General features: G+C 44.5%; 2 protein-coding genes and 3 non-coding genes across 5 annotated transcripts; 4 read left to right on the top strand and 1 right to left on the bottom strand.

The window, feature by feature from the left end:
- The first annotated feature begins 9,062 nt into the window (after positions 1–9,062).
- Positions 9,063–10,968, top strand: LOC123395699. The gene is made up of 2 exons (XM_045090734.1): positions 9,063–9,470; positions 9,610–10,968. Exons 1-2 carry the CDS (start codon positions 9,063–9,065, stop codon positions 10,486–10,488), a joined length of 1,287 nt encoding a protein of 428 aa, XP_044946669.1. The 3' UTR covers positions 10,489–10,968.
- Positions 10,969–16,692: 5,724 nt separating this feature from the next.
- Positions 16,693–16,766, top strand: TRNAE-UUC. The gene has a single exon. It is a non-coding gene; the product is annotated as a tRNA-Glu (tRNA).
- A 3,504-nt stretch (positions 16,767–20,270) lies between these two features.
- Positions 20,271–20,344, top strand: TRNAE-UUC. Its single transcript has one exon. It is a non-coding gene; the product is annotated as a tRNA-Glu (tRNA).
- Positions 20,345–21,586: 1,242 nt separating this feature from the next.
- TRNAE-UUC lies at positions 21,587–21,660 on the top strand. Its single transcript has one exon. It is a non-coding gene; the product is annotated as a tRNA-Glu (tRNA).
- A 2,261-nt stretch (positions 21,661–23,921) lies between these two features.
- Positions 23,922–24,405, bottom strand: LOC123395688. Its single transcript, XM_045090726.1, has 2 exons — positions 24,325–24,405; positions 23,922–24,230 (listed from the first exon to the last, which is right to left on the bottom strand). Exons 1-2 carry the CDS (start codon positions 24,403–24,405, stop codon positions 23,922–23,924), a joined length of 390 nt encoding a protein of 129 aa, XP_044946661.1.
- Between the last annotated feature and the right edge of the window lie 2,007 nt (positions 24,406–26,412).

Genomic DNA, 26,412 nt, shown 5'->3' with positions numbered 1-26,412 from the left:
GAAATGGTCATGCATACATATCCAATATATTACAAGTTCACAACAATAACAATCCGATGATGAGTTCCAAGTCCACACACGCATACATATCCAATACAGTTCCACAAAAGCACACATACATATTCAAGGAGGGTTCACAACAACATGCATACATATGCAAGAAGAGTTCACAAACGAAAGCATGAGTTCAACCTACAATATGCAATGAACTTCCACCACAGCATGTATGCCCACCGTCGACGGTATCCGTGATCGATGCAAACCTATAAGTTCAATAGCACACGCATGAGTTTCCAAAATTAAATTGCAAATGATCGATAAGGCACAAGAGTCAATAAACATGAACATATAAGTTTCAACTTGAAGATAAGGCACAAGAGTCAATAAACATGAATGTATAAGTTTCAACTTGAAGATAAGGCACAAGAGTCAATAAACATGACCATATAAGTTTCAACTTGAAGATAAGGCACAAGAGTCAATAAACATGAACATATAAGTTTCAACTTGAAGCTAAGAAGTATGAATAATACAAGGATCAACACTTGTGGGCTCTACTAGCAGCAATGCAAAGTTCTGAGTTGAGAGGCACAACCAATGACAAGACACAAGCATGAATAATGTACAAGCATAGACAAGTACCCCGAGTGATCATTGTGGCATGGAGGTCAAAGCATCTTCAGCCGCAGTGCGTGTCATTGGGCTTGCTTGGGTAGGTGTAGATCCAGCAACCACAAAGTCATTGAAGTGTTCTCCTGACTATGGATAGTTCAAGCATGATAGTAAGATGGTAAGATGATTTAAGAATGATGGTAAGATGCATGGTTGAAAAGTTGAAGACTTACAAGGCTGAATGTAGGAAGAGGCGGAACAGGAGGAAGATCCGGCAAAGTTGAACACTGCATGTTATTACTGAACCGAGCAAACGTCTCCTGCAGGGTTGCCTGTTGTTTAGCCATGAATTCCTGCTGCTGAATTAGGGTTTGCTGCATTTTCATGGCTTGCTCTTGTTGAAGTAGGGCATTGGCCTGAGCTTCCTGTCGTAGCCTGCTTTCTTCCTCTAGGCGGACCTACAATATGCCAGCACAACAAGTTCACCATCGTTGCAATGCAAAGATAAAATCAGAAGGAAGATCAGTGAAGTAAAACATACATGGAACTGATGCAGCATGTCCGTCCCAGGTTGTGGGCGACGCTCAATAGCAGGACATGAGCTCGATGTGGTAGCACGAAGGTGGGCGAGTTTTGGAATGTTCTTCTTACGAATGGAACCGTCACCAACATATAACCGGCCACGCTTCTTGCCTTCTCCCGACTTGAGGGAAACCATAACGTCAATGTCTTGTGAGGCCGGATCAGAGTCGGGCCCGTTGCACTCCTTGAACTTCCCACTATATGCATTAATCCTAAAGCCAGCCCCTGGGTTGACCCACCCCCCTTCCGGTTTCTTTGACTTACGTGAGAGACATAATCCCGTGAAGGTATTGAGAAGCTCTTCACCCTCACCTCTCTCCCTATTCTGCAATAGAAGCAATAATATCCATAAGGGCACAAGTTGAGAAGTTCATAAACCAAATGATATTATTACCTTCTTCTGCACGTAAGCATGGAGGTTGAGGTTGCCTTGAAGGTGTACCGGACCACCCATCAAGGCACGCCGCTCCGAAGCCGCTGTGTGTGTGGCCCTCCACTCCGGGTTTATCCACCTAGATATGATTTGCTGGTAGCAAGGAATCTTGTTGTTGCACCACGGAGGAACCGCCTGAAACATGTCAAATATATCCAACTTAGGAATGAAACTAAGTTGTTTTAATCCAGGCAATCACAGCTAAATGAAAACTACCTTCATGTACATGGAACGGGTGAGATGCACTCTACGGGCTAGCGCCTTTGGGAGAAGCATCTTGCGTTCATAGGCGAAATACTTCACCACGGAATTGACACGAGCATGGTAAGGCATGTCTTGGACAACCTTCTTGGCAATCTCCTCCACAATATCATTAGCTTCATCCTCCATACCCTCAACGCAAGTAAAGAAGTCCTACGAAAGTACATCAATTCGCATAAAACAGTTATCGATGCAATGATTTTGAATATTGCTAAAGAAATAACTATGAAAACTGACTAAGAATTTTACCCAAAAATCGTTGACCACCCGCTCTGCAGCATTGCGGTATTCCCTGCCCCACTTGTCTTTCGTATCTGGAGCGCGTTTCCAATGCTCCCAAGACCAAGCTGGCTCCTCCTCACCGTCTCCTATGGAAACCAGGCCAGGGTAATGATGCTTGCAAAGACAACCAATGATGGTGCTTGGCTGGCGTGGCGGGATTGTGGTTTCTGAAATAACCACGAAGGCCCTGCACAATAGAAAGGCAAGTGAGTTAGTATTGGCAAAAAACTTGAATGTAAAGACCTTGAATGTAAGGTCATGCAGGGATGTGAAGTACCAAACATACATATCAAAGTGTTTCTTTGTTAGGGCGTTGTATGTCCGTATCCCTTTATCCCAAGCGACCATCAAGTCATCCACAAGCGGCTCCAAGTACAAACTCATCTTCTTGCCTGGATATTCAGGACCTGGAATTACCAGTGACAAAAACATGTATTGTCGTTTCATGCAGAAGCCAGGGGGCAGATTCATCGGATTAACAAACACAGGCCAACAGCTGTATGTGGCATTAGTCATACCAAATGGATTGAACCCATCAAGTGTTGTCGCAATAGCTACACTGTCTTGTTTACCAGCTTTGTTTGGGTATCGCTTAACAAAATCCTTCCATGCTTCAGCATCAGACGGATGTATCACGACACCAGGCCGGTATCTAGTCCCTTCTGCCGGCCACTTCATGTTTTGGGCAGACTCCGCGGACATAAAGAGACGTTGGATCCTTCGTATGGGATCAAGATACCGAAGGACCTTGTGTGGGATCTTGAGCTGCCTCTTGTGACCATCATCACCGTCAACCTCAATATACCTAGAGGATTGGCACTTTGGGCAGTAATTATCATTCGCGTGTTCTTTCCTAAATAAGATACATTTGTTTGGACAAACATGTATCCGCTCATATGGCAGCTTAAGTTCACTGAAGATTTTGTTTGACTCATACATGCTCTTTGGCAAAATGTTGTCTTTTGGCAAAAGAGTGCGAACAACGGTCAGAAGTGTATCAAAGGAAGATCTAGTCCAGCCAAACTGGGCCTTCACAGCAAGCAGGCGTGCCATGCCATCCAGTTGAGTGACCTCTGTATGCCCGTGTAAGGGTCTCTGTGCCCCATTCAAAGTTTCATAGAACTTACTCGTCATTTGCTCCTCATCCTCCTCCCCCAGCCCCTCTTCACCTACGGCAGGATTTTCGGGCGCTGCAGCATTTTCTAGGTCATCTAGCATGAATTCAACATGAGTAACATATTCGGGTGAGTCTGTGCGTTGTCGTACCACCGACTCTCTCGCACGCTGGGGCTCAAACTCACCATGCGTGACCCACCGATGGTAGTTTGGCATAAACCCATTCTTAAGAAGGTGCCAACCCATTTCATCCTTTGTTTTTTCCTTGTTGTTCCCACAACTGGTGCAAGGGCACCAAACTCCACCATGTCCTGTGTGCCTGGCAAATGCTACTTCCAAGAACTGATTTGTCTTTGTAATCCATTCTGGAAGCACATCCCCTCCACTCAGTCGTCAACTATACATCCACTCACGAGCCTCCATCTGATGTGTTTTTCATTGACCAAGTAGTTTCAACCAGTATTCGTTCAATTAATTACAACTATTCAGTTTTTACGGCATGAACTCAAAACTACCTAATAGGTAAGGATGGGTCCTAATCCCACCCGAGGATGTGTAGGTTGGCTTCGCTTTCATGCCCTACTCCGATCCGACACATAATTTTGGCAGCACCTCCCCGCTGTTCTCCAAATACATGTCTCGACATAAGCAGAGAGAATGTGTATCCGGAGAACAACGGGGAGACGCTGCCAAAATTCTGTGTCGGATCGGAGTAGTGCATGAAAGCGAAGCCAGCCTACACATCCTCGGGTTGTCCGTGGAAAACGCTGGACAATTCGAAAGAGTTACGGTTATAAATATGCAAAGAGTTGCATATTTATAAATAATGTAACTTTTTCGAACGGGAGACGCATAGGTAACGCGACTAGCTACCTACATGATTTACATATATAAAAATCCTTTGAGGCAAATTATTCTTACCCTCGAAGTGTGCTCGGCAATGGTTGTCCCTCCAGCAAAAAGCCTTGCCACGACCCTTCCAATGTCAAATTGATGTGTGTCCTACAATAAAGTGAAAACTAGAATCAAACATAATTCACATGCACAAACCAAAACACAACATATTCTACAGTTCCTTAATAAGTCGTTCTTCGTTTATTTGCCACCCGACATGTTTGATAATTATCCATGTTCCTCGTGTTATATCATCCATAGTTACTATTACTTCAAAATTAAACTAACCCAAGAAATTATTAGCAAGACCAAATTCCAAATGGCTTTCTTTGATGTAATTCTCAAACAAATCAGATTTTCTGTTGTTTTCTGTTGCACCACCTTTCAAACACCTTTATCAAACTATAATGTAAGAATCTACAACCTTTCAAACATTTCAGGTTGTTTTCTGTTGCACCACCAACAAACAAATGAATCTCTGATTTTAAATCACCTAAAACTTGACACCACTTCATAGCATATCTGCATATCCATCTTAGCTACATAGATACATGCACCACCGAAAATGAACCTTCCACCTCAAATAATGCTAGGAGGAGCACCTTGCTGCTGGAGGAAAATCTTCTAGCACCTTGCTGCTGGAGGAGCCTAGTCTGTGAGCACCTTGCTGCTGGAGGAGCCTAGTCTATCTGCAAAAACAGAAACACCCAGTCAGAGAGATAAGAGAGAGAGATATAGGGAGAGAGAGAGACTTACCAGTGCAGGGGCCGGTGGAGGGGGCTGGAGGGGGCTAGTGGAGGGGCTGGTGGAGGGGCCCGTGGAGGCGGCCGGTGGAGGGGGCCGGTGGAGGGGCGGTGGAGGGCCGGCGGTGGAGGGCTGGTGGAGGGGGCCGGCGGTGGAGGGCCGGCGTAGGGGCGGTGGAGGGCTGGCGCAGGGGCGGTGGAGGGCCAGCGGTGGTGGGCTGGTGGAGGGGGCGGTGGAGGGCCGGCGCAGGGGCGATGGAGGGCCGGCGGTGGAGGGCTGGTGGAGGGGGCGGTGGAGGGCCGGTGGAGGGCTGGTGGAGGGGGCCGGCGCAGGGGCGGTGGAGGGGGCTGGTGCGGTGGAGGTAGTTGGGGTGGGGAGCTCCGGTGCAGGGGCAGCAATGGTGGGATCTGCTGCGCGAGGTGGAGGGGAGAGGTGAGTGAGCGCATGATTTGGAAAAAAACAGAAAGTGCGGTCTATTTTGGAGAAAGCGCCCGTGATATTTGGCTAACTCCCGCGTTTTCTGTATATGGAGTAAGCCGGGAGCAAAAATGTAAGCCGAGTGCCCTATGACAAGTACACACGGCTTACACATGAAAATATGTTCATGTGTGTGCAAATTCGTGTTTAACTTCTATTTTGAATATCCGTGTTTAACTTCCATGACATTCATCTGGTATGGTATTTAATTACTTCAAATTCACATCATAGTTTTTTTATTGACATGACGAAGAAATACCTAGAGCAATATTGTAAGGTTTTTAGATTACTATTAAGGCATACGTATAGTGCCAAATTTTATATTTTTTACATACTTCGAGAAAATAAAAATGTTGGTTGCACTAAATCTAATCTTGAAACTTTGGCAGGAATAAAATCGGTTTCTTTATGGCTCTGAACCATATGATGTCATATGTGATGTATTTGTGACATGGGTATGCCTTGTGCAGTCGTGGGAGGGGCAGCCCCAGTCCTCAGGATCAGGCACGACGTCATCACATGCCCCTTGTAGGGTGTCGTAAAAGTTTGGACGCGGTCTGGGTGGGCCTTACCCGAGGCCGTTTGTAAACTGCACCATCTTCGAGGTAGTCTCTTGGTATCGAGAGGGAACGTGTCACGTTTGTGAAGGAAGTGTCGGTCATGTTGCTCCGTTGGCATCGAAACTCCTCGTGCTCTCAGAGGAGGCCATCAAATAACACGTGTCAGGCCCCCGCATTTTTCTGACCCGCCTACAATATTTGAGACATTATTGCAATTCTAGGGTTTCAGTGTCGGAAATTGCAGATCTGCAAGGCGACACATGAAATCATGCCCATAAGAAGCATGGAAAATCCTATGTGATGTATTTGTGACATGGGTATGCCTTGTGCAGTCGTGGGACGTGCAGCCCCAGTCATCGGGGGTACGAAATCACTTGGGTGACATGCCTCATCAAACCGTTTGAAGCCTCGGAAAATGGTACGATGCCAGACATCATCACATGCCCCTTGTACGGTGTCGTAAAAGTTTGGACGCGGTCTGGGTGGGGCTTACCCGAGGCCGCTTGTAAACTGCACCATCTTCGAGGTATTCTCTTGGTATCGAGAGGGAACGTGTCACGTTTGTGAAGGAAGTGTTGGTCATGTTGCTCCGTTGGCATCGAAACTCCTCGTGCTCTCAGAGGAGGCCATCGAATGACACGTGTCAGGCCCGTGCATTTTTCTGACCCGACTACAATATTTGAGACATTTATTGCAATTCTAGGGTTTCAGTGTCTGAAATTGCAGATTTGCAAGGCGACACATGAAATCATGCCCAGAAGAAGCATGGAAAATCCTATGTGATGTATTTGTGAATGGGTATGCCTTGTGCAGGCGTGGGAGGGGCAGCCCCAGCCATCGGGGGTACGAAATCACTTTGGTGACATGCCTCATCAAACCATTTGAAGCCTCGGAAAATGGTACGATTCCAGACATCTTTAGGATCAGGCACGACATCATCACATGCCCCTTGTACGGTGTCGTAAAAGTTTGGATGTGGTCTGGGTGGGGCTTACCCGAGGCCGCTTGTAAACTGCACCATCTTCGAGGTAGTCTCTTGGTATCGAGAGGGAACGTATCACGTTTGTGAAGGAAGTGTTGGTCATGTTGCTCCGTTGGCATCGAAACTCCTCGTGCTCTCAAAGGAGGCCATCGAATGACACGTTTCAGGCCGTGCATTTTTCTGACCCGACTACAATATTTGAGACATTTATTGCAATTCTAGGGTTTCAGTGTCGGAAATTGCAGATCTGCAAGGCGACACATGAAATCATGCCCAGAAGAAGCATGGAAAATCCTATGTGATGTATTTGTGACATGGGCATGCCTTGTGCAGGTGTGGGAGGGGCAGCCCCAGCCATCGGGGGTACGAAATCACTTGGGTGACATGCCTCATCAAACCGTTTGAAGCCTCGGAAAAGGGTAGGATGCCAGAAATCCTTAGGCTCAGGCACGACGTCATCACATGCCCCTTGTAGGGTGTCGTAAAAGTTTGGACGCGGTCTGCATGGGCCTTACCCGAGGCCGTTTGTAAACTGCACCATCTTCGAGGTAGTCTCTTGGTATCGAGAGGGAACGTGTCACGTTTGTGAAGGAAGTGTCGGTCATGTTGCTCCGTTGGCATCGAAACTCCTCGTGCTCTCAGAGAAGGCCATCAAATGACACGTGTCAGGCCCCCGCATTTTTCTGACCCGCCTACAATATTTGAGACATTTCTTGCAATTCTAGGGTTTCAGTGTCGGAAATTGCAGATCTGCAAGGCGACACATGAAATCATGCCCAGAAGAAGCATGAAAAATCCTATGTGATGTACTTGTGACATGGGTATGCCTTGTGCAGGCGTGGGAGGGGCAGCCCCAGCCACCGGGGGTACGAAATCACTTGGGTGACATGCCTCATCAAACCGTTTGAAGCCTCGGAAAATGATACGATGCCAGAAATCCTCAGGATCAGGCACGACGTCATCACATGCCCCTTGTAGGGTGTCGTAAAAGTTTGGGCACGTTCCGGGTGGGCCCACAACTATTTGAGACATTTATTGCATTTCTAGGGTTTTGGTGATCTTTCTACCCCCCTCACACGGTCTATAGCCGACATGAGACATTCCTGTGGTACCCTGAATAAATAAATAACATTCAGGGATTAAAGATAAATGCAAGGGAAATCACTTTAGAACTTTTTTGAATTTGAAAATCTATAAAATATAAACCGAGTGCTTTTGCAGAACACACGGCATATAGTGTGTAAGCCGTGTCTACTTACCAAGCACACGGCGTATACTATGTGTAAGCCGTGTGTTCTTGTCAAGCACACGGCTTATAGTGTGTCTAAGCCGTGTGTACTTGTCAAGCACACGGCTTATAGCTCAAGCCGTGACGGCGTCGTCAAACATCGCTGTTGTAGACACATGGCAGGTACCTTTACCGGGTGACACGCTATAAACCGAGTGCTTTCTTCATATATACCGTGTGAAAACTATAAGCCGAGAGCTTTTTCTGGACACTCGGCTTATATGATAACATAAGCCGAGTGCATTGTTTTTACCGGGTGTTTTTGCTTGTGTACACGGCTTATATTCAAATAAGCCGAGTATCCAAAAAAAAAAACACGACTTATAACTTGCCACACGGTAAAACGTGATTTTTCTTTAGTGTGTATTTGGAGCGGCAGCTAAAGTATGGCGGAGCCGGGGCGCTGGTCGACACTATCAAAAGGTTCCTTGTCAATAAGAAGTTAAAACGATTTCGGGGGATAGACTAAATAGAGATGCCCTAAGTCTGGGCCGCCGCCGGCGGTTCCTTCCGCCGAACCCCACATCACTCCTCCCTCCCCACACCCCAACACAATCCCGCCGCTTCTCCCGCCGGCGCGCGGTCGGTTATTAGATTCCGCGTGAGGCTTTCGCCGGGGGTTCGTGTTGGATTCCGCGTCGCCCTTTCCATATCCAACGCGCCGCAACTCGATCGGCCGGCCGAGTTCGCGTCCCCCAAGAACTCGCGTCGGATCGGATCCCTCCCTCTCGCCGAGATCATATATAGCGCGCGCCGCGAGCCCCACGAGATCCCCCCTCCCCCGTGATTGCGGCGCCGTCCAAGAAGTCCGAATCCAAGGAGAAGGCAAGCATGGGAGGGGACCGGTCGGCCATGAGGGTCAAGCGCGGCATGCACCTGGAGGCGCAGGTCGCCCGGGACGCGTGGCGCGCCGGCGAGGTGGTCTGGGGCAACGGGCACTCGTACGTCCTGCGGTGGTTCGACGGCGGCCCGGACTCGGGGCGCATCCCGAGGGCGGACGTCCGGCCGCTCCCGGACCCCGCCGTCAGGCTGCCGGCGGACCTTGCCGCCGGCGACTCCGTTGAGGTGTTCGACGGCGGCCTGTGGAAGCGCGCCGATGTCGTGGGCGCCGCCGCCGGCCACGGCCAGTTCGAGGTCCGGATCGCCGACTCCACCGAGGTCCTTGCGGCCGACCTGAGCGCGCTACGGCCCCGTATGGTGTTTGAGGGAGGGGAGAAAGGCTGGGTTGTCATCCAGAAGGTAACGTCATCGTCGTCGTCCCCTTCATCGATCTTCTCCCCATGCGCGGCCTCCTCTTGTTAGATTCAGTTACGTCTGCAGGTTCTTGTTTTCACTGACGGTGTCTCGCCCTGTTTCTTCTTCTTCCTCCTCGCTCCAGGGCAACAAAATCCCGGTCGAGAGCGCTGCGCCATGGCGCCCGGTCGCCGGCAAGAACATCAAAAGCAAAGCCAATGTCAATGGCGGAGGCGGCAAGCTCGGCGGCGTGCATGCCACCAGTCTCAATCTGGGCAAGACGAAGAGGAGCGCCTACGGGGTGGACGCCGACATAGTCAGGGACGTCAAGAGATTTCAGGGCAACAACATCAACGTCTTCTTGGCCAAGAAGGAACCCGCAGCAAGGTACCATCACCATGGCAGCAACAACATAGAGGTGATGGATGTGCACCCAAGCCATTACCTCAAGAAAAGGGAGCAGGAGACTGGCAGCAATCATAATCCCAACAACAACGAAGAGCGTGATGTGGTTGGAGTTGGAGGAACAGACAGCGACAGTACTGATGACGATTCCAGTTCCAGTAGCAGTAGCAAGTCCGATCCGTCGTCGTCGGCTGGCAGTAGCGACGGAGACAGCAGCAGCGACGGTGACAGCAACAGCAACGGCGCGGTTCCTGCCACCGGCGAGCATTGCCAAGAAAACCAAGAAGCCGCGACCCCGCCGAGCTGCGAGGAGGAAGAGGAGCAAGATTCCGAGGAGCGGACCGAGTCCCGTGGCAGCCAGGGAATGCGCCAGCGCCCGGCCGACGAGGAAGAGGCGGTGATGGTGAAGCAGGATGAGCAGCAGGTAGAGGAGGAGCATGATGACCACCGCGTCCATGGCCTGGAGCTGCAGGCCTACGTGAGCGTCATGAAGGCGTTCTACTTCACGGGGCCGCTGACCTGGGCCAAGGAGGAGCTGCTGTCCGACCTCCGCCTGCAGCTCCACGTCTCCAGCGACGAGCACCTGCAGGCGATATGGCGTCTCAAGGGCAAGAAGTAAATCCGCAGGCAAGGGTTTCAACGGCGGCTATTGCTGATTGCTATAGTAGTTTGAGCCTGTGAACCTGTGATAGGTTGCTGTAGTTGGGACTATCAAGTCAGTCATCAGTTGACTGAATTTGATTTGGATCCCTGTCAAAGTTTGATTGTGAATTTGGGTCTCAGTCAAATTTTGATTCTGAATTTGGGTCTGGATCATCAGTTCCAACTTCCAAGCTTATCTTAAATTTTGTGTGTTTGGGATACACTGAAGACAGAAAAGCCACCCATCTCCCTCTTTCTCCCCTGCTCCCTTCAAGGGGAAGAAGTAAACTGGAGGCGTTTCAACGGTGGCTATTGCTGATTGCTGTAGTTTGTAAACCTGTGAATCTGTGGATACATTACTGTAGTTGGGAGTGTCAGTCAACCATCATTTGACTGAATTTGATTCGGATGTCGGTCAAATTGTGATTCTGAATTTGGGTCTCACTCAAATTTTGGTTCTCGGTAAAATTTTGATTCTGAATTTGGGTTTGAGTCAAATTTTGATTCTGAATTTGGGTCTCGGTCAAATTTCGATTCTGAATTTGGGTCTGAGTCAAATTTTGATTCAGGTCTGAGTCAAATTTTGATTCTGAATTTGGGTCTCGGTCAAATTTCGATTCTGAATTTGGGTCTGAGTCAAATTTTGATTCAGGTCTGAGTCAAATTTTGATTCTGAATTTGGGTCTCGGTCAAATTTCGATTCTGAATTTGGGTCTGAGTCAAATTTTGATTCTGTTTTTGGGTCCCAGTAATCAGTTCTAACTTCCAAACTTATCTTAAATTCTGTGTGTTTGGGATAGACTACGTCTGACTATGGACTCAACCACTGACAACTGAACTGAAAACTGAAATGCCACTGATCTCTCTCTCTCTCTCTCCCCTCTGCTCTGTTGTTGTTGTTGAAGCACTGAACCGGAAGCCGCAAAAATATATATTGAAAACTAAAGTAAACATTAATAGACCAGCAAGAAAATACTGAAAAATAGTGAAAACTGAAGCTTGACATCGGCCGATGGAAAAAAGAGCTGGCATACATTGTGATGTGACAAGGATGAAGTAAATGCCAAATACTTCAATGAAGAGGATAAGAGGAGAGAGTGGATTTTCAGCTCCCGGGTGCCTAGGCACCCTCTATGAACAGTAAAATCAAAAGAAATAGAAAGCAAAAATAAAAAAAACTGAAACTTTGCAGCATCAAAGATGATGAAAGTTTGTAGGTGTTTGCAAGTTTTCATAACAAAAAACTATTCGAGGAGCTCTACACACGGAAAATATTTCAATGCTTGAAGTTTTGAGAACTTTTTAGCTGTAATCTGAAACTTATTTGTACATCTTTCTCTACATGATATTTTAACATGAAAACTTGTAGGAACCTACAAAGTTTGATCGTCGTTGATGCTGCAAAGTTTCAGTTTTTTTTATTTTGTTTTCTATTTTTTTTTATTGTTCATAAAGGGTGCCTAGGCATCCGGGAGCTATCACACCTTTCTCATACAAAGTAAAAAATAATGAGAATGAAAATAAAACGCAAGACAGAAACTGGTAAACATAAGTAAACAGTCTAGTCTGATACTAGTATAGAATAGACAAGATAATATAAGGATACTCATACAAAAAGTGAGCAAGCTGGGTTAAAAAATAGAGCCACATTTCTTAAAAATTAAATAAAATAGAGCCATATAGGCATAGAAAACCATGAAAGAGAGATACTGGAAGCAGTATGAATAATGAAACTGAAGAATAAAAATACTATAGGCATACCCTACCACTCTGATGTGTAGTGGATTTGTTCAGTAGAGATGGGTAGAGCGCACAAGTATGCATTGGAGTAAAAGAATCTCCTGCCCGGTCACATGTAATTTGTACGAGTAAATCAGTGAGAATAATAAAACGAAGAATAATGAAGGACTGAAGAAGACATGAGAATATAAACTACAAACATACTAGGGAGGAACCGATATTAGTTCATCTGCTCATGTCATTTACTATGATATATAAGTGATGGATTGAACAACAACTGAAGTAATAAACTGATGGAATGAACAAAATATTCGAGCATTGACGACAACATTTCCTGTAAATCAGAAGTTCAAAGAGATTATCAAACTCATGAGGCAAACATGAAAAACATCTGGTTTTTTTTTTACGCGTCAATGGCGGACTTACGCCTGCCTGAACCTTTATTATCAACCGTAAGAGAGAAAAACATCTGTCGACCAAGACAATGAGTGGGTCATGATTTGCATTATTATAACATAACTGGCGCAGTTTGCAAATATTAAAAATGATTTGCAAGGTGTTGTTCGGTTTCTCAGTATTACCGCATTGATTATACTGCACAGATGTTATTATAGCCTTACAGAAAAAAATATATCATTCGCTTACAAGTTACACCAGGTTAAGAAAATTAAAGTTAGGGCCTCCACACCAACGCCACTTATACATAATTTTTAAAAAACCCTCGCATATATTAGTTAATTTAAAACATTCATACAATCATCCATTACAACCTTAGCCACGCAGGGCGGAACACTATTAAGAAGCACACCATCGGACCTATGGTCAAATCTGAACTTCGCAATCTCGTGCGCCACCCTATTAGCCCTTCAGTTAATCTTGGATATCTTGCAATTTATCATCATCATGGAAATACTCAACGCTTCCATCTTTAGATCAGCTAGGGGAGACCTGTCTCGAAGATCATTTCCAAGAGAAGAGGCCACAAAAGAGCAATCAGTTTCTAAAACGATGGGCTTGTGGAGAGTAATACCGATGCACAACCCCGCTAGGGTCCCAACATGGGCAGGACCGGCTAGCACATATTGCCTCAACTTGTGTTCCTAAAACTTCAAGGATCTGATGGAGTTTCTCGGATTCTCAGCAGCTCTGCTATGTCCTAGACAGCAAGACTTGTTCAGGTATTGGCGAAAGGATATCGGCATTTTTTCAACTAGTTGATAGGTCAGAAAGGAGAACAATCAGATAAAGCATAGCGTATGTATTGATCCTACCACACAAAAATACAACATGAAAAAAAATGGCCTTTAGATTCAGAAAAGGGATTAATGCTGCAAAGTGCAACATGCTTCAGGAAATGAACTGATGGTCTGATGACTGGTAACATAAGTAAACTGCCTAGGCTGACAGACAGCATCCTTTCTTTGAAAACTCGATAGACTCCATCCTTTTTTTTGACACTCTGACAGACTGCATCCTACCATAACTACAGCTGAATAATGCACATCCAATCCCACTTGTAACTTCTTTCAAGTCAATAGGCAACATACTATAACGATAATGATAAAAATGATAGCAAGTTGGGTTAAGAAATTGAGCCATAGGCGTAGAAAAACATGATAGATACTGGAAGCAGTATGAATAATGAAACTGAAGAACAAAAAAGTACTATAGGTTGAATATTGACAGAGTGTAATGTAACTCGTGATAAAGCAGTAAGAATAATAACACGAAGAATAATGAAAGACTGAAGGAGACTGAGGATTAACTAGCAGCATACCAAAGAAGCATCGAGATTAGTTCATCTGCTCATGTCAATTGTGATATAAGGATGGGCTCAACAATGATTGAAGCAACCAACTGATGGACTGAACAAAATATTCGACCATTGACGAGAACATAACATTTCCTGTAAAATAGTAATTCAAAAAGATTATCAAAGTCACGAGGCAAACATGAAAAACATCTGTCCACCAAGGGCAATGAATGGGTCATGATTTCCATCATTATACATAATTGGCGCAGTTTGTTAATATTACAAATGGTTGGCGCAACATTGTTCGGTTTCTCGATATTACCGCATCGATAAGTAGCCAAACAACATTAGCTGAGAAAAATGTATTTGATGCTACTGTGAATCTGTGATAGATTACTGTAGTTGGGACTGTCAGTCAGTCATCAGTTGACTGAATTTGATTTGGATCTCTGTCAAATTTGATTTTGATCATTTTGGGTTCTAGCCAAGTTTTTATTTTGAATTTGGATCTGCCATCAGTTCCAACTTCCAAAGTTATCTTAAAACATGTGTGTTTGGGATAGACTGACGGCTGACTGTGGACTCAAGCAGTGAAAACTGAAATGCCACTGATCTCTCTCTTTCTCCCCTCTGCTCTGTTCAGGTGCAGAGAAGAACCGAACCGGAAGGCTGCGGAAAACCAACAAAATCGGGAATCTAAGTCCCCCAGAATTGTATTGAAAACTAAAGAAAAGATTAATATACCAGCAAGAAAATACTGAAAAATAGTGGAAACTGAAGATCGACATCTGCCGATGGGAAAAAGAGCTGACATACATTGTGATGCGACAAGGATGAAGTAAATGCCAAATACTTCAATGGAGAGAATAAGAAAAGGATAGAGAACGAACAAAGAGAATGAAAATAAAACCCAAGACCGAAGGAAAAAAAGAACGAGAAAATTAACTGAAGGTCTGATGACTGATAATAAAATAAGTAAACAGTCTAGGCTGGTGGCAGACAACATAATATAAAGATAAAAAAAAACCGAGCAAGTTGGGTTAAAAAATAGAGACATATAGGCATAGAAAAACATGAAATATAGATACTGGAAGCAGTATGAATAATGAAAGTGAATAATAAAAACACTGTAGGCTGAACACTGACACGGTGTGATGTAACTTGTGATAGAGCAGTATGAATAATAACACGAAGGATAACAAAGGACTGAAGAAGGCTGAGGATTAACCAACAAGATACTAAAGAAGAATCAAGATTAATTCATCTGCTCATGTCATTTATGATACTTCCTCCGTTCCAAAATAAGTGTCTTAACCTTAGTACAACTTTGTACTAAAGTTAGTACAAAGTTGAGACACTTATTTTGGGACGGAGGGAGTATAAAGGATGGGCAGAACAATGAATTAGTTAACCAACCGATGGAATGAACAAAATATTCGAGCATTGACGAGAACATTTACTGTAAATCAGAAGTTGAAAAAGTTTATGCGAAAAACATCTATCTGTTAGGAAAATAAAACACGACGCAGCAGTGGAGACCAGTGTGTGCGCGCGCACTGGGTGTGTTGGTCGTCGTGGCGTTTGTATGTGCAGTAGTGCTGCAGCTGCATGCGAGTTTGAGTCTGCTCGTTCTGGCTCGGCTGCATGTTAGGGTCGTTAGTTGGGCACCTGGCCAGGTTGTTGGTAGTGCGTGAGTTGGAGTTTGTTAGCTTACCGCGTACGTAGCTGGAGGAATTGTGCATGCAGTAGCGGCTGTTACGATCGGATAGAACGAGCCACGTAGAGCGCGTTTGTGCGCGTCGTGCGCGCGGCCGGATCGAGCGGCAGAGTGGAGGGCAACGTTTGCCGTGCGTATAAGGCTCTCCGTTATGTATTGCTGCCAGTGGCGAGCCGATGTCAGAAGAAAGAAAAGATTGAGCCGTACTTGCGGCTAGGCGTTCGAGCGCCGAAAAACTTCTGCTGTTCTTGCTCCTTCTTCTACCTCCATCCGCAGAGAGAGAGAGCGCTAGCTAGGCCTGCCCCAACACTATCGACCAAGGGCAATGCATGCACAGGTCATGATTTCCATTATTACACATAGTTGGCGCAGTTTGGCAATACTACAAAGTAGAAACGATTGGCACGACATTTTTAGGTTTCTCAATATTACATCGATAATGCACAACATGCAGAGATGTTACAGCCTTACAGAAAGACAGGAAATCTCAGAAGTCAGAACCGAAGATATGCAGTTCCTAGCATTCGCAGCAGCTCTGCTATGTCCTTGACAGAAAGAATTGTTCGGGCATAAGTGCGTAACTGTTGATGGGAGGATACCATCATTTTGGCAACTAGCTGAAAGGTCGGAAGAGAGGAAAAGGATCAGATGAGGTCGAGGACGCGCTCGACATCCTGGAGCCAATCCATTTGAAGAGAAAACAGCAGAAAGCATCCTTACTGATATGAGCTTAGAGCGGCGCCGGCCGTCTCGCCCGGCTCCATGTCGCGTCCTTCTCTCCGCCGCTCTCAGAAAACAAAGGGGATCGGCCGTTGAGGCCGGAGACAGACCTCCAGGAGCAGCTCCGGTGAGGCCCGGCCCTCGCTCCCGCACCGCGCCCTCACACACGCACTATCCTTTCGTCAGACATGTCATCAGGTCCAAGTTTGCATTCGCTATTAAATGGCTTACAGATCGAAACAAAGCACCAATCCATTGTCGTCCAGCCCGGTTAGGATACCTGGCTTTCACCCAGGCGACCCGGGTTCAAATCCCGGCAATGGAGACCTCTTTTTTTTTCAATTTTTTTTTGGGTTATAAGCAAATTGCTGCGCTTTGTAGCACTAAATATTGATGCTAAATTTAAACTTTACATTCTTTCCTTGGGAAAACAGTTTGGCTGCTTTTTATTTTGGCTACATTCAAACTGCATCATTGTTAGAGGTAGAAACTGTTACCAACTCTAAACTTGCCCCCGGAAGTTTTGGTTAATTTTTTCACAGACGATGTAACCGTTATTTGGTTGAATAAAGCTAGCCCGAAGGCCTTCCCATAAAAAAGGAAAAAAACTTTGAACTCCCCCACTCCCCTCACAAGCAGCTTGGCCAACAACCCAACATGAATGATTACCCAATCACGCATGAAATGTGATGCACTTATTGATTGCCCAATTACGCATGAAATATGATGTACTTATTGATTGCCCAATCCTGCACGAAATATGATGCACTTATTGATTGCCCGATCGTGTGCGAAATGTGATGCACTCATTCTGGGGTGGATCTACAGAGGGAGCTCCTCGGAATATTACGCTTCACGGGGTTGTATGTTGTCACATCGTACATCTTCCTCCTTGCACCTAAATACATATCCAAAATGCGACGCATCGGCTTAAAATTGCGAGCGACGATGGTCGACAACGTCACCGGAGATCTCGCACACGAGGTTGCAAGGCAAAGCCCGTCGACAAAGCCACTACAAATATCGACGAGCTGTCAAGTCTCACCATCTAACATTTGGCCTTGGCCGTCGTTCTGTGGTCGAGTAATCCCAAATGACAGGCTCGCTTAATCGTCACCGACGAAATCAGCAACGATGACGTCTTTGTCCCCGGACAGGTTCTCTCGTTCGGCAGCATTAATCTGCGCAGACCCAATGGCCGTCTTGGCCAGATCGAAAGTTTCGTCCGCGACCAACAAGCGAGGTCAGGGAGTTTCGTAGAAAGTGGAAATTATATACACCTTAGTTGATCAACATCAAGCTAATAGCCTCAAAGCGGCGTCCCTCAATTCTATGACATGTACAACGTGAATTGGTAGTGTGATGAAAAGACAATATTACGTAAGCAGTAAGGGAAAGAGTGCCAATCTAGCACTAGATTTTTTAGGGACTTTGTTTAAGTTCCTATGATTGATACACCACGCCTTTTGATTGTCTTAGAAATTGGTATTTTTTAGTTATATATGTCACATTACTCATTTCTGTCATGCTTGACTTGCTATTTTTCAAGAACTAAAGTGTCAATCCATGTTGTGCAAGTGCATGTGTATTCGTCATTGTCCACCATGGGGTCAAATTAATATGATTCATTATCTTAATTTTTTTGGAAACACATGTTTAGTCAAACATATAGAATATGACATGATTTACACAATTTCAATATCTAAAATTCATAAGTCATTTGGTTAGTATGTCATGGCTTTACAGGAAAGGTGAAATATCACCAAGGCATGTTATGTGATAAATGTGTTTCACGTTTTGAATAACAGAACCACATCGACAATAAGGACATAGGATATTCAATTGCTTCCTATTTATCCAAATATTTGTTTTTAATCTTTATCTTTATAGAGTAATTACTTATATATGGATGTTGTAGGGTATGCATGACAAACTATTACATTTCATGGTTGCCTAGGACTCTGAAATTTTATAGATATCTCTTCTTTGAATTTGATGATGCCATTTAGTCTACCTCATTTTCCACACAAAATTCCATAAAACCATGACCATGTGACATCTTCCTACTTCACAGCCATTAATTTATATTTGCTATGTGACTTCTATCTTCTCCTCGTGGATTTATCCTCTTCTCTAGTCTTCCCTTCTATTTTGATTCATCAAACAACACTAATATGACTTCAACTTTGGGTGCAAACATATAGCTAATTATAGTTTCCACCATGGTATTTAATATAAAATTTGCATATAAAAAAACTTAAACTAGTGGCATATTAACAAAAGCAACAAGCAATGTGTATAAACTTGTGTACAATGTCTACTTATGTGTAAGCCTAATCATACGCTTATTAGTGCTATGCACGTGCATTGGAAATCACTAAGTCTAAATAACAAATCCTTAAAGTATCAATAGTTGGAGCAGTTAAAAGATCTACCATGATCACCCTTTCCCCTAAAATTGCCCTCATAAACTCTATTTTGGGGGGGAGGAGGGTCCCTACTTTGGGGACCTCTGATTTTGTGGGCACCACAACCATCCTCTAACCCCTTAAATCATAATATATTTCCTCTTTTCACATTAAAAGGGAATAAAAATTAACGGGCGTGGCGACTGACTAGCTCTAGTGGCAGCCTCGGGTGAGCTCTAGCGAAATCCACGTGTATTTTCATGGTAGTTAGTGGTGCTTGGTGTTGGGAGAGTGAGGAGATACCTTATCCCTATATGAAGGAAGAAATGAGATGGAATCCGAACGTGTGCGCGTGGGTGGGGGTGGGGGGGGGGTGTCTCTACTTTGGGAGGTCAATAGGGAAAGTTGAAGTGGCTTTTTGTCCAAAACCCTAAAATACAAGATAGAGTATGAGTTCACGGGAAATGTTATAGTTCTTTTATTTTTGCCTCAATGAGATGTTGGAGTTTTATAAGGCACAATCTAAGTACTTGTTTAGAACTTGTGTTACAGTGATTTTCTACAACAAAGTAATTGAGAATAACCACAACAATCTCATAATCACATCCGGTAAGAATCTAACATAAGCATGAAGTATTTACAAATAGTCACAAGTCCTCAACGAAAATACAATTATTATTTCGCATGTTGCCTCGATCGAAGCCAAGCTGGACAGGAGCCAGCGGCGTCGGAACATGGGCAACTACACCTGAATTACAGCTGTCCGGAGCACTTGTACTTCCGGGACAAGAGGTATTCGCCCCTTCATTTGACGAATTTCTGTTTAGATATCCTACTTCGGCATCATAACAAGATTTATATTTCTTTCTTCCTGCCGGTTGTAGGTGGAATCATGCTATAGAAATTGACCCCTTTGCTCTAGCAGTTATATGCTCCCTCAATTCCTTTATATAAAGTGTATTTGTTTTCTGATAAAATTCCACAACATAAGGTGCATTTCTTGTAAATACTTGTAGTTCCGTTATTCGCCCTCCAGAAAAAGGAAAGCAGAGATTGCATGTAGCTCTAATTGTATCAAAAAGAGGAAACTATCTCTGTCTCGATTGCATGTATCTCTTACTTTTCTAGACTCATTGATTTACTTAACACTAACTAATAAATTTGTCAAAGGTAATTTTGTCCTAACACCTCTATATTTATATGCCTTGATCTCCGTGCCGAAAATTATACACCTTACATAAAAGAATGGAGGGAGTATCATAGTGATTAGGTCATATCTTCATTGAAATGTAAGGATGAACCTGGTGAGTTTTGCTGGAAAGGTCATATCAGCACGGCTTGGAGTAATACTCTCTTGTCGATCATGCGCCATGGTAAGTACTCTATGTGAGATAGAGAGACGAATCAAAAGTAGTACAAATTCCATTGTCGTCCAGCCCGGTTAGGATACCTGGCTTTCACCCAGGCGACCCGGGTTCAAATCCCGGCAATGGAGGCTTTTCTTTTTCTTTTCGTTTGAACTTCTATTTTTGAGTATAGCCAAATTGCTGCCCTTGTAGCACCAAATATTGATGCTAAGTTTAAAAAACTGTTGCCAACTTAAAAAACTTGTCCGCTTCCTCTATCCACCCCCTGCAGATACACAAACAGCTTGGCTGGTTTAAACTTTTATTTTTATTTTTATTTTCCTTTTTGTTTGAACTTTTATTTTTGAGTATAGCCAAATTGCTGCCACCGAATATTGATGCTAAGTTCAAACTTGACCTTCTTCCATCGAAAAACAGCTTGGCTACTTTTTTTACTTTGGTTGTGCTCAAACTGCAGCCATGAACAGTAAATACTGCTGCCAACTTCAAACTTGTCCACTACCTCTATCCACCACCTGCAGATACACAAACAGCTTGGCTGGTTTAAATTGATTTAGATGAAGTGAGAGTGTGAAATACAGAAGGTCAAGATGAATAATTGCCCAATCCTGCAAGATATGTGATGCACTTAGGCCCCGTTCCGAGTCCCGCCGCTCCATGGCTCTCCTTCCAGAGCGGATGTTGATGTAGTTAAAATTCGTGGAGCGGCTGCACAGATGCTCTGTATATTCTTAGATTTTAGGAACGGTGGATTACCGAACGAGTCCTTATTCTGAGGTGGATCTGCCGAGAGAGCTCATGGGATTACACATTGTCAGACATATTTATCCTTCACTAAGTAGCACGAAAAATGGTCACTCGACTTGTTACATTATTTTACATCAAAAATCTTGTAGCTTCGTTCTTATCGAAGAATCAGATTCGGTATAAACAAGATTGTTGAGGAACCACCTACAGCAAACAAATATGATACGTTGTTCGTTTCTTAGCAAGTGAAGTACTTCATAGACACCTGAGGCTGGTCTTGGAACTTGAGGATTCCTTGCAGATGTTGGTGTCGTTGTCGTCGCCGGCCGCTGGTTCCGTATGCTTCGTCGGTGCAGTGGCAGGGTGGCACCGGCACCGGCACCAGCATAGCGTTCCTCCTTCGGCGCGACGGGTAGGGATCAGAGGGAGCCTGCGGCACCGGTGAATCTTTCCTCCGTTGCCACCTGCAGTGCAGCATCAACGAGGAATTGAAGCAGATTGCACCTGCATTATTTACCCCAAATTGCTTGAGAAAAACGCATCCAGTCTCTCAACAGACGGGGTAGCAAGCATCCCACGTGGTCTGCTCTATATAGTCATGGAATCTTAGAAGTGGTCACAAATCCATTGTCGTCCAGCCCGGTTAGGATACCTGGCTTTCACCCAGGCGACCCGGGTTCAAATCCCGGCAATGGAGACCTCTTTTTGTGTGTGTGTGTGTGTGTGTGTGTGCTGCCTTTTGCGATTTTACTGTACCTAAATTGCAGGCTCTGGCCTCCGGCTATAAAGAAAAGACATGTAAATTAACTTGTCTGTTTTTGACAAAAAAGAAACAACTTGGCTGATTTCCTTGATTGCAGACGAAAGGGAGCATATCAAATGTTTTACTCCACATATCTGAACTAGTAAAAGTGCTCGTGCGTTGCATCGGATTACATTGTCAATTTTCGAATATTTAAAACATGACTGAATATTTTTCTAAATCTTTGTATCCGTATATAAAAACAGACACACCGATATATAAAAACGAAATGGTCGAAAGAGTTGCTCATAAATATAATGAACTGTGCAATGATAATATTTTTCTCTGACTCACAATTCCTTCCATCCTTACATTCCATAATAATTTCTCGTAACAATCCTCCCTCTAATAGGGGGCAATTCCTTTTATAGCCCGCAATTTTCTTTCACACGACACGTATGCAACATCATGCACCTTCTAGCCAGTTTGTTACCTTGATTACTCGCGGATATATTTAAATCGATCTATTTAAAACATGACTGAATATTTTTCTAAATCTTTGTATCCGTATATAAAAACAGACACACCGATATATAAAAACGAAATGGTCGAAAGAGTTGCTCATAAATATAATGAACTGTGCAATGATAATATTTTTCTCTGACTCACAATTCCTTCCATCCTTACATTCCATAATAATTTCTCGTAACAATCCTCCCTCTAATAGGGGGCAATTCCTTTTATAGCCCGCAATTTTCTTTCACACGACACGTATGCAACATCATGCACCTTCTAGCCAGTTTGTTACCTTGATTACTCGCGGATATATTTAAATCGATCTATTTAAAACATGACTGAATATTTTTCTAAATCTTTGTATCCGTATATAAAAACAGACACACCGATATATAAAAACGAAATGGTCGAAAGAGTTGCTCATAAATATAATGAACTGTGCAATGATAATATTTTTCTCTGACTCACAATTCCTTCCATCCTTACATTCCATAATAATTTCTCGTAACAATCCTCCCTCTAATAGGGGGCAATTCCTTTTATAGCCCGCAATTTTCTTTCACACGACACGTATGCAACATCATGCACCTTCTAGCCAGTTTGTTACCTTGATTACTCGCGGATATATTTAAATCGATCTATTTAAAACATGACTGAATATTTTTCTAAATCTTTGTATCCGTATATAAAAACAGACACACCGATATATAAAAACGAAATGGTCGAAAGAGTTGCTCATAAATATAATGAACTGTGCAATGATAATATTTTTCTCTGACTCACAATTCCTTCCATCCTTACATTCCATAATAATTTCTCGTAACAATCCTCCCTCTAATAGGGGGCAATTCCTTTTATAGCCCGCAATTTTCTTTCACACGACACGTATGCAACATCATGCACCTTCTAGCCAGTTTGTTACCTTGATTACTCGCGGATATATTTAAATCGATCTGATTAAATATACGGGAAGAGGTGGGGATATTTTCTTTTTTGTGCTATATGCCGAGGATCAATATGTAAGTGCTTTTACCTAGTACCCTTTTTTTGTCTATCAATTAAACAAAGGCATGCGAACTTGGACATAATATAATGAGATATATGACGAAACCCGAATCGGCCTAAAATTATAAGTTCAAAAGGTTCATTTTGCATATTAGTACATAACCTACGCACTGCATACAGCGAAGCATCTCTTCTAGCATTTCGAGCTACTATTGTTTCATGATGGAGAATGAAACCTCAATGGACTACGATGTCAAACCAACATGTAAATCCAGTCAAATGATAGCATGGACAAAGAAAACTACAAGTATCCGTCTGCCCTGAACTCCTAAAATGAACACATCACCTTCAAAATATCGTCAAACCCCTTTTGGTGCCTACCACACAACACCTCCAAATATAGAGTGTGATGCCACAATCTGTGTAAATACACTATCCGATACACGAATAAACGCATGTTTAACATGCTTCAGAATCAATATGAACAAAGCATTGACCGATTAACGATCTACAAGCTAAAACATGGCTTCAGCTTTGACTTCAGATTCAGCCTAGCATCAGCCCCATAAATGTAGTGATAAATCTGAAGTTCTTTTGGTTTTGGAAGTGATAAATCTGAAGTTCTTTCTATTTTGTTTTGAGAAATGACAAATCTGCAGCCATGGCAGAGAGAATCAGTATACCATCGCACAGTATCACGGGAAAGCAGCAGCGAGGTGCATACCTGACGTCTTGAGCGCGGGGATGGCGAGGTCCTCCTCGCCGTAGATGTGGCGGAGGGGAGTAGCGATGATGGGCAGGGAGGGCATGGCGGAGAGCTTGAAGAGCTCCTCCCTCCAGACCCACATGGTGGAGGACATTGCGGAGTTGGCGGCACGGAGGGAGGACTTGCGGGCCTCCAGCTCCTCGATCTCGCCCTGCTGCTCCGACGACCGGAACGCCAGCGCCACGAACGAGCCCAGCAGCAGCGCGCTCGTCACCTTCTCGGGCAACGACGAGCTCTTCTTCGGCGAGGTTGACGACGACCACGGTGGCAGGGCGCGGCGAGTGCGTGGAGGTGGGGAGATTTTAGGGCGTCGCCGCCAAGCCAAGTCCGACCACGCTGGCGTTGACGCCGCCCATCCTCCTCCCCTGCCTTTGCACCAACGCAGGATCGTCTGCCGGGCCACGCTGCACCATGTGGGCCGCCGTCCGGTGCGAGCTCGCCGTCGCCACCGCCTCCTACGCGGCGCCCGCGATCGCTCCCGAATTCGTGGCCGCCGTCCACCTCTGCCTCCCCACCGGCGCAGGCTCCTCCGTCCGGTGCGAGCTCGCCGCCGCCACCGCATCCTCCGTTGCGGCGCCCGCGACCGCTCCTGGATCCAGCGAGGAACGCCGCGGCCATGAACTTGGAGTTCAAGCCCCGCCACTGGACCTCCTCCCGCGCCTCCTAGATCACCTCCACGCCATCCCCGGATATGGATCCGTCCCCTGCTGCGCCTCCTCGACCGGATCTGGCAAAGATCGCCGTCGCACCCGACGTCGTGTGCATCGCAGCCACACTCAAACCTCCAGCTCAACTTTAAAAAGGGACTATGGGTCGAATATCGTAAACTATAAGGACTTACTCGCAAATTCATGAACGAAACGTTTTCCTCACTTAAAAAAAACTGCGGGTTGATTAACGGAAAAAAAGGAGGGCTTTTTTGTAAAACGTCCATGACGGGTTTTCCGACAGAAAGCGATAGCCTCTTTATTATTAGGTAAAGATTAAGTGAGTATCTTATTTTAGGGGAGAGAGAATGAAAATATAGGAGTTGTTTGTATTATTTCCGCCCAACACTTGGCCGTTTTGGAGGCAAATGTTTTTAATTTTTATTTTGCAATTTAGAGTGTGGCTTCGTACTTTTTTCCATTTTTTTTCATATTTTACAATAAAAGTAATGTAGATTAATTAGATCAATACAAAGTGCATACATCAATCAATATGTGGTGCAGTTATAAGTACGGTTGATACAAATCCTGATTAAAGGGATACATAAATCAAGTATGACGACGTTGTTTTACATTCTTCTCAACGAAAGTTTAGGTCCCAGGCAACGTAGGTCTGCTCCTTCCGGTGGTGTGCTCTTCTTTGTTGTAGTCGTCATCTTTTTTCATAGGGTCGACGCTAGATTGGTCAAAGTCTTCCGATGGATCAGCGACAACATGGCTCAACTTTGTCGGGTCGGTTATGTAGAAGCGTTGGGCCAACTATCCTTCTTGTCCGTCCTAATGATGTTCTTCATGTTTGGTGGCCTCTTGGTCCTTCCCTCCTCCTGGCTCTTCATTGAAATGGTTTCTCGGTTCGTCATTTGACGCCCCTTTGATGTTGGAAACACCATTCTCCTTGTACTCATCGTGTCTTTTCCACCTTATATAACCATGCATGAAATCATCTTTGAACAAGTGCATCTTCACATGACTAGTAAAATGGATGATCAAAACTTCGTTTTGCACTTCTTACATGAACATAACATCTTCATTTTACCCTTTTGATTCATATCTTCCACCACCACATTGAGGAACCCATTTATAGTTCGATCCATATCGTTCAATCGATCAAGATGCCCCAAGGTTATAAGGAAAAAAATATATAACCAACAATGTTATAGGAAATCTTGGCATTACTTTGCTGCAAATTAGATAGATTGGGCACATATTAGAAATTTGACAAAACGGAAATTTCGGCATGTCCTAGAGAGACAAAGATGAATGACCTAGTCCTTGATAGACCGAGGCAGAGAAGCTGACCGTACGTGTGCAGGTTGTGGGTGCGTGGGGGATTATCTAGACGGAGGATTTGAAGGAAGGAGTTGTAGGCTGGTAGCTAAATAGGTGAGAGAGAGAAGCATCTTCATATATAATCATGAGCTGGTCAGAATTGTTTGAGCAATGCTATTAGTGGTGTGCAACTTATAGCCATGACACTACCATGTGGGATCCACAAAGTGCACCTCGAAATGATGTTGGTGTGTACCACTAATATCTACACAACCAATATGGCCTATAGTAGTGGAGTGACAAAATATTACACGTCACCGTTAAATTACGGCTGACCAGATTGATAGCCCCCACATACTGATGGGCGTAGCATTGTGTAGGCACTCCACCAGTAAGGCTATAGTGGTGGCATGCTAAATACGACCATGTCATCGGTATCTCAAA

Source organism: Hordeum vulgare, chromosome 1H, assembly GCF_904849725.1.
Source record: "Hordeum vulgare subsp. vulgare chromosome 1H, MorexV3_pseudomolecules_assembly, whole genome shotgun sequence".
Classification (NCBI taxonomy): domain Eukaryota; kingdom Viridiplantae; phylum Streptophyta; class Magnoliopsida; order Poales; family Poaceae; genus Hordeum; species Hordeum vulgare.
This window is presented reverse-complemented; position numbering and strand designations above follow the sequence as displayed.